At 46.1% G+C, this 15,000-nt stretch overlaps 1 protein-coding gene across 1 annotated transcript in view; it reads left to right on the top strand.

Moving 5' to 3' along the window:
* Nucleotides 1-15,000, top strand: part of LOC310799122 (transcription factor SOX-5-like) — a gene marked incomplete at both ends in the record, with an annotated part of 31,255 nt that overhangs the window by 7,807 nt on the left and 8,448 nt on the right. The window contains one exon of the mRNA XM_083661685.1: nt 9,162-9,334. Within this exon, the coding sequence (XP_083517811.1) occupies nt 9,162-9,334 (173 nt within the window). The remainder of the gene's footprint in view (nt 1-9,161; nt 9,335-15,000) is intronic.

Genomic DNA, 15,000 nt, shown 5'->3' with positions numbered 1-15,000 from the left:
TCAATGAGTGACAAATTGTGTTTATAGGGGCTATCAGCTATTTTACAGTTGTGACTTAAAATGACTTTATTTAATAAAGTCAGTGGTGTGAGTGTGAGAGGAATTCAATCAATAGACAATAACATTGGTGTGTTTAAAATGAGATATTCCACTAAATATGGCTAAAACAGATTCAAACTGTCTGCTCCTCATCTCTCCTCCCTACCTCTTAAACTGTCTGCTCCTCTCTCATCTCTCCTCCCTACCTCTTAAACTGTCTGCTCCTCATCTCTCCTCCCTACCTCTTAAACTGTCTGCTCCTCTCTCATCTCTCCTCCCTACCTCTTAAACTGTCTGCTCCTCTCTCATCTCTCCTCCCTACCTCTTAAACTGTCTGCTCCTCTCTTATCTCTCCTCCCTACCTCTTAAACTGTCTGCTCCTCTCTTATCTCTCCTCCCTACCTCTTAAACTGTCTGCTCCTCATCTCTCCTCCCTACCTCTTAAACTGTCTGCTCCTCTCTCATCTCTCCTCCCTACCTCTTAAACTGTCTGCTCCTCTCTCATCTCTCCTCCCTACCTCTTAAACTGTCTGCTCCTCATCTCTCCTCCCTACCTCTTAAACTGTCTGCTCCTCTCTCATCTCTCCTCCCTACCTCTTAAACTGTCTGCTCCTCTCTCATCTCTCCTCCCTACCTCTTAAACTGTCTGCTCCTCTCTCATCTCTCCTCCCTACCTCTTAAACTGTCTGCTCCTCTCTCATCTCTCCTCCCTACCTCTTAAACTGTCTGCTCCTCATCTCTCCTCCCTACCTCTTAAACTGTCTGCTCCTCTCTCATCTCTCCTCCCTACCTCTTAAACTGTCTGCTCCTCATCTCTCCTCCCCTCTTAAACTGTCTGCTCCTCATCTCTCCTCCCTACCTCTTAAACTGTCTGCTCCTCATCTCTCCTCCCTACCTCTTTAACTGTCTGCTCCTCTCTCATCTCTCCTGCCTACCTCCTTTCCAGCCTCCTCTCCTCTGCTCCCTCTCTCCCTCCTCTCCTCCCTCCTTACTAAGGGGAGTTATCAGTGCAACCGCGGTCATTAATTAGCTCCGCGAACACGGTGACAAGTATTACATTGTTACAAATTGGTTAATTACGCTGTGTGTGTGTGTGTGTGTGGGGTTGGGGGTTGGTGGGGGTTGGTGGTGGGGTGTTAGTTCGGCACATTCGTAAGGCAGCCGGGCGCAGGCTGTAGCAATCTGCCTCAGGAGGGATGTGTGTAAACCGATGGAGGAAACCAGTTATCGACCCACCTGCCCGCCTCGCATGGCCCAGGAAACAAGTCCACGCTAGCTGATTTATGGGCCAAACAGAGTATTTCTGAGAGGGAGAGAGAGAGAGACAGAGAGGGGCAGAGAGAGAGAGAGAGCGAAAGAGACGGAGAGAGGCAGCGCACGTCCTTGTAGACAGAGATGCTCACAAGTCTTTTTTTTTGCAAGTCCAAGACTAGTCTCAAGTGTACCAACACAAGGGTTGCAGGTTCACGTCCCCGTGTTACCTCCGGCTTCTTCGGCATCCATACAGGCACGATTGAGGGTATGTGTCCTGGTCACTGCACTAGCGCCTCCTCTGGTCTGGTTGGTCAGGGCACCTGTTCAAGGTGGAAGGAACTGGTGGGAATAATAGCGTGATCTTCATGCTACGTCCTGCCGGTGAAGCTCCCCGCTGTCGAGTGAAAAGAAGCAGCTGGCAACTGTGCATGTGTCGGAGGAAGCATGGTGCTAGTCTACGACTCAGATCGGCAGAGGGTGGAGCAGCGACTGGGGCAGCAAGGGAAAAGTGGCCAATCACAATTGGGGAGCAAATCACAAGTCCTAAAACTCCGAGTCGATTCTCAAGTCTTTTGAGGACGACTCTCAAGTCACTCTGTGTGTGACTTAAGTGTGACTCGAGTCTGCATTCCATTTAAACTGGGAGCTGGAGATTTCACGGTTCAAAGGTCATGAACTCCCCCTTTGACGTCACACCTGTCCTCGGATTTTCTCTACTGAACTCGGGGGAGCCTCACCAGCCCCAACCTCAAAAATCCAAGATGGCTGCTCCGCACTTGAACAGTAGTTAACATCGTAGTAAATACTGTTTATGAGCACTTTTGTCTTTTTAGTGTCTCGTTAAATCAGTTGTACACACAGTACTGTCTAACTTCTGTGTGGACATGTTGCTACAGTGTTTGTATGCGCAAAATACCGCAAAATGCCCTGTTAATGCTAACAATGGCTAGCCTGGCTACAGCTAATCCTTGCTGATTTCCCAATTGTTTAAATGGAACGCCGACAACTCGGGCGTAACATCACTCAACCGTGAAATCCCAAGCTCCCAGTTGAAATGGAATGCAGCATTCGTCCCAAGTCCCCATCTCTGCTATGAGTTTGTGAAGCGCGTGTTGGGGAAGTAAACCTGAGTCCAGTGGATTCCTCTCCCGCTCCTAAAGGCTCTGTTTCATTGATAAGAGATGGTCGGCTTGGGATGGGACAGAGGAGGGAAGGCGAACTGCCAGAGCACTGTGGTTCTCATCAACGTGGGGTCCCCAGGCCACTAGGGGTCCTTAAGGGGCGGTTCCCAGCAAATCGCTAAATTGTTAAACGTCACCGTTATTTCATTTGCAAGAAATAAACACAATTAGAGAATGCAGAATAATGACTGTTTTGATCATAGTTTCTCTGTTATCTCTCTATTCACCTTATTCTTTGCCCATACAAGGACGCTTCTGCATGACGTCATTTCGTAATCGTCTTTCCGGTTTTAAACACGGAAGTAGAGTACGCCTACCGCAGTCATATAGACTTGCCAAAAAGCTGTTTTCAAGCTAAAAAAACCCAAACTGTTTTAAAGTTTTAATATTTGTCGGGTGAGAACGTAACATATATATGACCAGTTTATCAGAATAACGCCTATTGGAAATCCTTAACGAGCAGCGAGGACCGGGAGCGCTGACTGTGCTGACATTGGTCGGACTAGCTATCTGTCAAACTTTAACTAACTTTAACTAACGTTAAATGCCGACCGGGTACAGCCATCGGCTCCTCGCAGCAGTAACGTTATGAACATGTAACTGAAGTTGGCCGCAGTGTAGCTTAATTCTGAATGTTGCCAAACTTCATTCATACTGACGTTTTATTTTGAAAATGGCCGCCAACTAGCGCTGAACCGGAAGAACAAATACGTTGCGTCGAACGCGGAAGAGAGAAAAAGTGGGCGTGGTGAATAAGGTGAATAGACAAAGTCATATCTGACAATAATAATATTCTCAACTTTGGGTCAAAACTTCATCAAGTGGAGGATCTAAAGAAAAAGGTTGTTGGCTTCATTTAGCCCCCCCCCCCCACCACCCATCCAGGTTGTGGGTCAAAGGCACGTCTTCCCCTCCACACACGCACCCCCCCCCCCCCTCCACACACACGCACACACTCCAATAGATGGGTCAGAAGAAGAAAGCCTCCTTTGATCCATCGTTTCACCTTTGCAACCCACCCCCCACCACCCCCTCTTTCCTCGCCCCTTCACCCCCATTTGGACGGGCTGACGTTTTTAACACAAGGGCTCTTTCTTGTCTTGCTCAGCTTTACGGCATCCACACACTCACTCTCACACACACATACACACACACACTCACTCACCCTCTCACACGCACACACACACACTCACTCTCACACACACACACACACACACTCACTCTCACACACACGCGCACAGACACACGTCTCTCTCTCTCTCTCTTGCGCTCCACAAAGGTGGGTCTGTGAGTTAGGAGGACAGCGAGCGGCGTGTTTATTTTTCCAGCGGCCAGCGCTCCCCGACAGTTGCCTTTATTGTTCATTGTTGGTGGATGGATGGATGATGGATGATGAATTGATGGATGATGAATTGATGGGTGATGAATTGATGAATTGATGGATGATGAATTGATGGATGATGAATGGATGGATGATGAATTGATGGATGATGAATTGATGGATGATGAATTGATGGATGATGAATTGATGGATGATGAATTGATGGATGATGAATTGATGAATTGATGGATGATGAATTGATGGGTGATGAATTGATGGATGATGAATTGATGGATGATGAATTGATGGATGATGAATTGATGGGTGATGAATTGATGAATTGATGGGTGATGAATTGATGGATGATGAATTGATGGGTGATGAATTGATGGGTGATGAATTGATGAATTGATGGGTGATGAATTGATGGATGATGAATTGATGGGTGATGAATTGATGAATTGATGGGTGATGAATTGATGGGTGATGAATTGATGAATTGATGGGTGATGAATTGATGGATAATGAATTGATGGGTGATGAATTGATGGATGATGAATTGATGGGTGATGAATTGATGAATTGATGGATGATGAATTGATGGATGATGAATTGATGGATGATGAATTGATGGATGATGAATTGATGGATGATGAATGGATGATGGGTGATGGATGGATGGATGGTGGAGGAAGTGAGGGCTCGGGGTCATGGGTGTGTGTGTGTGCAGAGGACAAACTGATGGCTCTCACCTTCCCGAGTGGTCAAAGGCCAGGTCAGCAGTCACAGCTCCTGCCTTTGCCCCTTTGTCTTCCTTCTCGCTGCCCCCCTTTTTTCCTGATTGCCTTTAATCTGTTCCTCCTTCTTTCTTTCTCTCTCTCTCTCTCTCTCTCTCTCTCTCTCTCTCTCTGTCTCTCGCTCACTCGCTCGCTTTTTCATCTGGTTCGACTGGACCAGGAATGTGGCCCTGTTAAAGGTAGCGGCTGAAGAACAATGGGGCATTGTACTATATCCCACAGACGTGCGCGCCCACACACACACACACACACACACACACACACACACGCGCGCGCGTGCAAACATCGGTACATCAGTACAACAGACATGAGCGCACACACACTGATTGTGCCTTAGTGTGCCTCTCGGTAGGTAACTACATCCTGTTGAATGATTTAGGTTGTGTGTGTGTGTGTGTGTGTGTGTGTGTGTGTGTGTGTGTGTGTGTGTGTGTGTGTGTGTGTGTAATGGAGCTGGTATGTCAGGATCTAAGGGGTCAAGGGTCAGGCCATGCTAAATGTGAGCAGGAGGTTGGCTGACTGTAGGGTAAACACAGACCAGACACACTCTCTTTCTCCCTCTCTCTTTCGCACACACACAATCACACATGCTCTCACACACATGCTCACATACACACACACACACACACACACACACACACACACACACACACACACACACACACACACACACACACACACACACACACACACACACACAAATGCACGCAGACGGCTAGACGCAACAGGGACTGATCCCCAAATTTACCCCAATCAAAAAAAGACAGTTTCTACTTCAATTGGAGTGAAACATGTGTGTGTTTGAAGAGACCTCGAGCTGAAAAGAGATGTATTTTGTTGGTTAAGCTCTGACCAAATAAAATCCCTATACCAGACACCAAATGTTGTCTTTTGAAGAATCTTTAGGGTACAGCAGGTCAACAGTATATGCCACAGTGTTACACATCATCTGAAAGCTGGGAACCAGAGGATTCATTTGAGATGCAGTTTAGCACTGTGTCAAGTTGTTCTAGTCATAAATCTGTGGCCCAGGAGGTAGAGCGGGTCGGGTCGTCCACTAATCAGAAGGTCGGTGGTTCGATCCACTGCTTCTCCAGTCCACATGTCAAAGTGTCCTTGGACAAGATACTGAACCCCAAATTGCTCCCGATGGCTGTGCCAGCGCCCTGCGTGGCAGCTTGCTGCCATTGGTGTGTGAATGTGTGAATGTAGGCATGACGTGCACAGATAGAGCCCAGGTGGTGCCCCAGCACCTGCCCTTTTGCCCTCCGAATGATAAATGCCCTTTTTGCACGTCCACGGCCAACATTACTGTGTTTCAGAGGCTCTAGCGGACCCATTTTTAAAGCTAGAGATACTGATATTCTCCAAAACTAGAAAGCCTAATGCATCCATTGGTATCAACCATGTGATGCTAGCATGTCGGGAAGCGGGGTAAACAACGCTCCAAAGATAGGCTAAGTTTTGCAGAGTAATTTTGCATGACCTTTGTCCTAATTATTTTACTTACTTTCAGTTTGTTCGGGAGACTCATAGCCGGAACACAACGGCTAGCGTAGCAGACATGAAACTACCCAATCTGAAAAGCAAAGTTGGGAGAAGTACATTCCTCTATTCACCTTATGTTCAGACCTTACAGTGGGCCAAATTCTTCCGGGTCCTGTTAAGACTTCCGGCGGTCACGGCGCAAAATAAGAGAGTTGTTTTTGGAGCAGACAGTGCAGGGGGTAAAATAAAGAACGTAGCCTACTACTTTGAGCTCGGTACACAGCAAGCAAGCGAGTATCCACTGTTAGCCAGGTCGGATAACGTTATCGTCGACAATGACGAGCACTTTCTTGTAAGACATACCTGGACTCCAACAAAGAAAGCTTCAGATAGTTTTCTCTCCTCCGAGCACTCGAGCCACTTACGTCTATAAGACCCGCAGACGTTAACGTAATTCCCTGGAATGCGAGACTTAACGAGCCAGTTACATGGCGTTGCATTCTTAGACATTGCCGTTTGCTTCTATTTGGTATGTTACATACAATTGGCTAAATTATTAGTTAATTCAAAGTTAGATGATATTGGAGCAGCCAGCAATTTTATTTTTATTTCTTTTTAGCCGGAAGTCGTCACACGATCACACAACCGCGTCAAATGGGCGTGGCTACATAAGGTGAATATTGGGAGGAGTGGAACAACAACCCGGCGGATTGGTAAGAGTTTGGGACTGAATCTGGCTGGGATTTAGCGTTTCGTCTGCCACCAGCAGAGGGCGTGGCTACATTTTGCCTGTTTACAATGTACAACCGTTTTGAGGTGGTAAAAGCAGGAAGTAAAGTATGGTGTAACCAATACCATTATTTACGGTTCCATTCCGTTTAGGTATTCCAGTGCCAGGGCCCCCATTAATGTTATTGGTTACACCTGCTTTACTTCCTACTTTACCACCTCAAAAGGTTGCTGTGAAAAGAGCCTATATACTGTACCGGCTGTAAAAAGGCACATTTTCCCCCAATAAGGCAGTAAAAGGCAATGATGGATTTGGCCAAAGCAATCACTCCCTGGCCTTTTGTGCCCAGGAAAATGCCTCAACATCTGGTTTCAGAACCACCCCCCAACGTACATACATACACACACACACGCACATGCACACACACACACACACACACACACACACACGCACGCACGCACGCACGCACGCACACACACACACACACACACACACACGCTTAAACACTGCCCATAGCAGCCTTCAATTGACTTGTCCCCTCCTAACCAGCCATATATCCAGTTGACCAACGAGCCATGCATCGCTTTTAACTCGTGTGTCCTCCCTCCCTTCCTTCCTCGTTCCCTCGTGCCCTTTGACCTCTCGACCTCTGCCCAGTCTCTGGCCCCCGGACAGCCATGAAAAAAAGTCCTCACAAAGGAAGAATAAACTGTGAAATCTCAGCGCACTTCATTCAATTGCAAGTCTCTCAGTCCTGACCTTGTCCTCTGGTCATGTCTCCCTTTGTTCACGGTGTCTGCTTTCACGTCTTTCCTAATGAAAGTCTGGTAATACTTCACCTCTAATGACGTTACTCCAGTCTGTTCACCTACGCAAAGACATATTTCCAGTACGGTAATAGTTTCCCATGGGTTACTTCCACAGGTTTAATACACTGGAGCAAGTACAGTAAGGCCAATTAAAAGTAAAGTGCTACTAAAACCCCTTTGCGGTCGAAATGCTTTCAACTGAAACCACAAGGACATTTCTAACAGTTTATTTAATGCTTTTTCACGTAGGTGTTTTCCTCAGCTCTCTGGTTTGGTGGATGGTTGGGTTTGAATGTTTGAAGTTCACTTCAGTGTGGTTCTGCTGTGGTTCTGCTGTCTGAAACTGATCCAGCGACTGTCCAAGAATGAAAATGAAACAAGATGTTCTGGGAGCAGAGAGTCCAGCTTGTTGTTGCCAGCCTCGCTTGATCACTAGTCTGGCTGGCCAGCCTCCCCTCCCCTCTGTGAGAGGAGTCTGGCTGCACGGAAACAGGCTGCTGGCATAAGCCCTCCCCTGCTCTACAGCTGCTCTCCCATTGGAGGCGTCGATTTCAGACGCTGCGGGATTTCCGCTTGCCGTTTAAGAAGTTCTGTCATTGGCTCCGACCATGTCAATCAGAGCGGCTTCCGCTCTCTCCTCCCTGTGTGTCGCTGTAAATAGTCCCCTGCCGCTAGCTTGCTAGCTAACTAGCTAGCAAGCTAACAGCTGAATCCTAGTTCGTTGCTACATGCTGAAAATAGCAAGTTGGATTGTTGGAAACTATTTTCCAAGGGCACTGCCGCTAAGCGCCGCCCATCGCAATTCCATAATGGTGACCAGCACTGCCAGACTCCTCTCCCGGCAGGGAGGGGAGGCTGGCCAGCGAGACTACTTGATCACTAATAAAATAGCGTGCGATTTCCCAATTTAACTTTTTCACAGCAGCCATTTTGTGTCTAAAAGGCAGGGTAAACACAGGTGCAACCAAAACATTAATGAGGGTTTACAACTTCCAATCCATTTAGTGCTGGTGCTCTCATTAATGTTTTGGTTGCGCTTGTGTGCTTTTAGACACAAAATGAGTGCTGTGAAAAAGGCCCATAGAGGCTTACAGACCAAGTGGGTTGAATAGATTTCGACCCAGTTACTTGTAGGTCTTCACACAGAAGATCAGGCTGAAAATATCATCTGATAGACTTACCCAGTCTGGTCTTGACATGTTTTACTTGCTTAAACATAAGCAAAGTTGTTTTATTTGCGTTAACATTGGAAAGGCAGCCACAGTTTTCAAATGGACTGCCATTTTGTTTCAAGAGAGAGATTGTAGACGTAAAATGTCACGTTTTAGAAACGTGCACATCCAACATATTTTGATTGAGAAATGTTTGTCCTCTATATAAAAGGGAGCAAGTGGACTCTGTTTTGAGTGGGCAATATCTGTTTCAATTTTTGTCCCACTGATGATGTCACAATGTCTATGACATCATCAGTGATGTCATCAGTGACTCTAGTAAGGCATTCCTTCACAGCACTAACAGCTGACCTTTGCCCCTTGACCCCAGGTACTCCGGACAGCCTGGTGGAGAAGGAGAGGCAGCTGCTGGGCATGATGGGCCAGCTGAGCAGCCTGAGGGAGCAGCTGCTGGCAGCACACGAGGAGCAGAAGAAGATGGCCGCCTCGCAGATGGAGAAGCAGAGGCAACAGATGGAGCTCGCCAAGCAGCAGCAAGACCAGGTACTGTAGGAACTAGCGAGTGTACCGTGACCACTGTTAGAAACAAGTCACTATATCTCGTGTCCAAGTCCAGTCTCCATTCCCCAGTGTCCCAGTCCCAGTGTCCCAGTCCCAGTGTCCCAGTCAAGTCCCCATTACCTGATTCCATAGGCGTCAATTTGGTATGGCACTCACCGTACCTTATTGGTTTCGAGCCAAATTTGAGAGGGAGAGAGAGAGGAGAGAGAGGAGGAGAGAGAGCGATGTGCATACAGTACTGTATATGTGTGCAGATCAAAGCTCCTTTAAGAGCAGATGTTCCTGCTGTGGTGAAAACTAGACTGGTACTGTAGGCTACCCGAAGTGCACATAAACGAGGACATAGGCTACATGTAAGCTGTGACACCTACTGTATGTTGCTGTGATTAATTCTGCCTGAACAGATCTCCTTACTTACATATTTAATTATGTTGTTTCTTTAGCATATCTTTGCAGAAGGTCTTTAGCAATTGACGGACGGTTTAAATCCAAAGCGGATTGTAGGTTTTTGGGGTGTCAAGTCTCACAATATTGTGCACACCGGATAGTTAGTAAGGTTAAGTTAGTTAGGTTAAGTACATACTGTACATAAGTGCCTGGGTAGCGAGCAGACGGCGGTATTTGACAATTTAGCAGCTAAATCATAGATTATTGAAAGATATTCCATATTCCAGACTGAAATTCTATAACAGAAGTGGAGTATTGGCCAGAATGACATGAACATTTGGACACTTATTCAGCGGGTATCTTGCATGTTGCATTCAGGTGCACTGTAATTATTTTTATTATTATTATTATTATTTTTTTCAATTCCATCGCGGGCCACATGTGGCCCACCCACGGGCTGCAAGTTGAGTATCACTGCCATAGGCTATAGCATATTGTTTTTATTACTGTAGTGTGTTGGTCATGTTTAACAACAAGTAGGCTGCAATAGTGTAACTGCTTTGTGGTCAGTTCTTAATATAGGGTCAACATTAATATTTTTGGAGGTTATAAGTTCCTTACAATTCACAGCATTCATTTTTATGCACAGCCTGTGAGGTCCTGTGCAGCTGTGATTATCACTAAAACATAAAATAAAAAAGGTAACACTACATGTATATCATTCACTGGAATAAATTAAAAATAAGGTTTACTTTACTACTCACACGTCAGTCATATAACGGAATTGCATAGAAACAACTAACCAAAATTGACTATTGCACAACTTATTTCACAAAATCTTTCCATGAAGGGGGGAATTCACGCCCCCACCGCGTACCTTGCCATACCTTGGCTTTTGCTGAAATGACGCCACTGACTGAGTCAAGTTCAAGTCGAGTCACAAGTCCTGAAAATGTGTCCAGAACTCGGACTGGCGTCAGACTCGACTACAACACTGTTTGTAACACCACAGGCTCTTACGCTGGCTACAACACTGTCTGTAACACCACAGGCTCTTACGCTGGCTTCACACGGTGAAACTTTCATGCAACTAGTTGCAGATTGCAAATTGCATGAAACATAATTTCCACGCAACTTGACAGTTACATGAAGCAATTCAAAAATAATCAAGTCTCAAGCAACACTCTAGTAGGCTATATTAAACCAGCTAGTCTCAAGCAACACTCTAGTAGGCTATATTAAACCAGCTAGTCTCAAGCAACACTCTAGTAGGCTATATTAAACCAGCTAGCGATTGGTAATTTTTCATCTGTCATTGTTTTCCTGTTTTCCTCGCTAGATTTAGAAATCCTCACCCAGGTTTAGGAGCGAAGGTCTGGTTAAAAAACAACCATCAAGTCACACAGGCTCTCTCTCTAACCTCTATCTCTCTCTCTCTCTCATGTTCATACCATAGACTGTATAAAAGACACAAACACATGCATGCGCACATGCATGCGCACACACACACACACACACACACACACACACACACGTGCGCGCACACACACACACCTCAAGCTCTCAGGCAGGAGTCTATTTGCATAGAGAAGGGGTCCCCTCTTTGTTGTGCGTTTTAGCTTCTGGGTAGCTTGGGTTTACAAAGAGAGCAACACACACACACACACACACACACACACACACACACACAGCAACACAGAAACACAGCAACACAGCTTTAGGGGTGAATGACCTGATAAACACAATGGCTTGCGGTGCCCGTGGCTCCTTCAGTGAGCCCTGGCTGAGTGGAGCTGTGTGTGGCTTCTCCTCTCTGTGCCCGTGGCTCCTTCAGTGAGCCCTGGCTGAGTGGAGCTGTGTGTGGCTTCTCCTCTCTGAGCCAACTTCCTTACATTGACATTTCTAGCTGATGCTCTTATCCACAACAACTCAGAGTGAAGAACATCACTTTCTGAAAATGACTCTGTATAAAGATATAACACACGGTGAAACGGCCTGGAACAGAGGCCATAGAGGAAACTGCCAAGCATGTATTTACGTCCTGTAAATAGCCTTTTTCTGAAATGCACATATCCCATCCTTACTATATCATAGAGACAATGAGAAAATGAAGGCTGTATTTACCTTCTTGCTGCAGCATGTTCACCCTGTCTCTCTGATGATGTTATTTGATTCTGAAAAGTGATTCTGATTCCGGCTCAAATAAATACGGGCGGTCATTGAATTCAAATGCATCGTCCATATTCTCGTAATCAGGATGGCATGGACTGTCATGACGGCTCGATCCACTGCAGCTGAGCTCTCAACCCTCACTGATGTGAGACTCTGTCTCGCGGGACTTGGTTACGCAGTCCCCGGATGTGATAGTGCAATCATACATCTGATAGATGCACCTGGCAAGGGGGAGGCAGGCTTCACTGTGCAATATGCCCTAACCCGACATATTACACACTACATCTTCTAAATGCAACTGGGATACATCATCAGTGATGTAACCTGGGGTCGTTGGGTGTTTCGGGTCTCACAACATCATACACACTCGCCCAGGTGACCCAGCCGAGGCTAATTACGCCTCGGCTTGTATCCCAGCAGCAGCCACTCACGGATCTGACCACTTAATCCTCCTCTGCAATGTTGCTAGCAGACGGGTCCAAGAAACCCCAATCCGCTGCTGTGGAACTACTCCACAGGGACCGGAACATCAGTGCATGGAGAGTCGAGGCACTGTGGTTCTCCTGGCCGGGCTTCTCCTTCGTCTCACCAGGTCTGCATCCTCCCGGTGGCAGGGGGGACGCCCAGAGACACAGGCCTGCGCGCTGCACGTCATAGTTCTGCGACGAGCAATTCACACTTCCGAGGGATGAATGATTGAGAGGATTTCCCTGATCCACTGTGACAGCTATACTGAGAGAGGTCACATTAATGACTATCATATAATAAGAATATGAGCCGCTGCGTGGCAGAAAATAAGCTATTTACAGGACGTAAATGCATGCATTACACGTCACACGCCCCCATTTCCTCTGTTCCAGGCCATTGCTCGGCACGTTATTGCTTTGTAGTCCATCGATTTCAAAATGACCTTTTCTGGCTGAGTTATGAAGCATAAATAAAGCTGGCATCACGGTCCAGGTGATAAAAAAAAACTGAATTCTCCTTTAACCAGTTGGAGTCACGCTCTTTCCATAAAGCCCACCAGCTTTGATATCTGTTGTAGAGTTCTCAACGGGCCTGAAAATCCAAACCCGACCGGACCCGAGTAAGTTGAAGCCTGAGCCCGACCAGGCCCGACCAATTAGCATAAATTGTCAGTCTGAGCCCGTTGGGCTGGGTCGGGTTCCAGCGGGCTCAGGCTGAAGCAGTGTGTGTGCGCGCGTGTGTGTGCGCGTGCGTGTGTGTGTGCGCGCGCATGTGTGTGTGTGTGTGTGTGTGTCTGTGCATGCATGTGTGTGTGTGTGTTAGCATTAAAGTAGTGCGAGAGAATAAAGAGAGCGTATCCATCTAGCCTACTGTAAATACATTAAAAGCCCGACCCGAACAATTATTATAAATTGTTGCCCAAGCCAGGTCCGAGCACGTCGTGCTGCGTCGGGTCCCGTCGGGCTTGGGGCTGACATTGAGAACTCTAATCTGTTGGCCGGTTGTTGATATCGTAACAATATTGTGGCTCTAGACTAACGTTTTTACGAAGATGCGGGGAGGCAGTATGGCAGCATACTGCTTCCAGTATTTCTGGTGTGGCGGCAACCAAAGAGTTTAATGAAGGCGAGAGGCGAAGCTGTTCTGCTTCTTTTTTTTACATCAACGCTGCAGTCATGATGCTGCAGTGGAACAAGTTATTAGCCTTCGGTTCTTATCAATGTAAGATCTTTGGTGCAAATGATGACGTGCGATTATACAGCATGCGCTCATGTGTGTTTGACATGGAACATGAGACGTTACACAGGTACAAACACTGACTGGAGGGGGCCTTTAAGCTCTCAATTGTTCATCCACCAACATTACCAGCAACCAATTTCAACAAAACTTGGGATCCTATTCTCTCTTTTCTTAATTCTATTCCTTCTGTAGAACAGTAGACCGGTTTAATATTCATTTTACAGAGAAAATATAGCTTTTTCATTGCAACTGAGACCTTTATAATCCAATGATAAAAGGCAATTGTCTTTCTTGATTTGGTGTGTGATGGGTTGTGTAACACACAGATACACACACAGATACAATATATAAATATATATATTTCTTTTTTTAATCTCTTTTTCGGTTCCTCCCTTTTGCATCTTTTTTCCCTTGTCTATGTGAGCTTGTTTCTCATGTTGGGGGGAGGGGCTTGTTTCTCATGTTGGGGGGGCGGGGCTTGTTTCTCATGTTGGGGGTGAGGAGTTGTTTATGTGCTTTCTAACTATGTAAAACTACGCGGGTGAAATCATACTTTCACAGGAATGTATGTTTAATATGGATAACCCAATAAAGATACATGTTGAAAAGAAAAAGAACAAAACATGACCAGCAACCAATAGTAAGGAGTGCACAGCATCCAGACAACAGAACCAATAGTAAGGAGTGCACAGCATCCAGACAACAGAACCAATAGTAAGGAGTGCACAGCATCCAGACAACAGAACCAATAGTAAGGAGTGCACAGCATCCAGACAACAGAACCAATAGTAAGGAGTGCACAGCATCCAGACAACAGAACCAATAGTAAGGAGCGCACAGCATCCAGACAACAGAACCAATAGTAAGGAGTGCACAGCATCCAGACAACAGAACCAATAGTAAGGAGTGCACAGCATCCAGACAACAGAACCAATAGTAAGGAGTGCACAGCATCCAGACAACAGAACCAATAGTAAGGAGCGCACAGCATCCAGACAACAGAAGTCACTGTCTGTGGGTCTGCTAACTGATCATGATATAGAAGTTCAAATGGAAGACATAAGAGCATGGTGAAAGAGAGAAAGTTTTTCTTCTTTCTAACACAAAATGGAGTGATGAACTTTAAAATGACTAGAGGAATAAATGACACAGTCAGAATCAGAATCTTTATTCATCTTTTATTTTTTCTATCACCAGGTTATATTACATAGCCTATAGTGGGGGCATTGGCTTTAGTGAGTCAAAACACTTCATAAATTACAAAATGTCAACTTTTCAGGAGCCAAGAAAAGCAGCCTGGGTTTTAGTCTGAGCACCAAGCATCTTTGGGTTGATCTAAAGGGTTTTGAAAGGGCTTTAGAAACCAAAGACCAGCGCCATTT

Source organism: Poromitra crassiceps (genome assembly GCF_964638095.1).
Source record: "Poromitra crassiceps genome assembly, chromosome: 2".
In the NCBI taxonomy this organism is placed as follows: Eukaryota; Metazoa; Chordata; class Actinopteri; order Beryciformes; family Melamphaidae; genus Poromitra; species Poromitra crassiceps.
The sequence above is the reverse complement of the archived record's forward strand: the minus strand, read 5'-3'. Positions and strand labels throughout refer to the sequence as shown.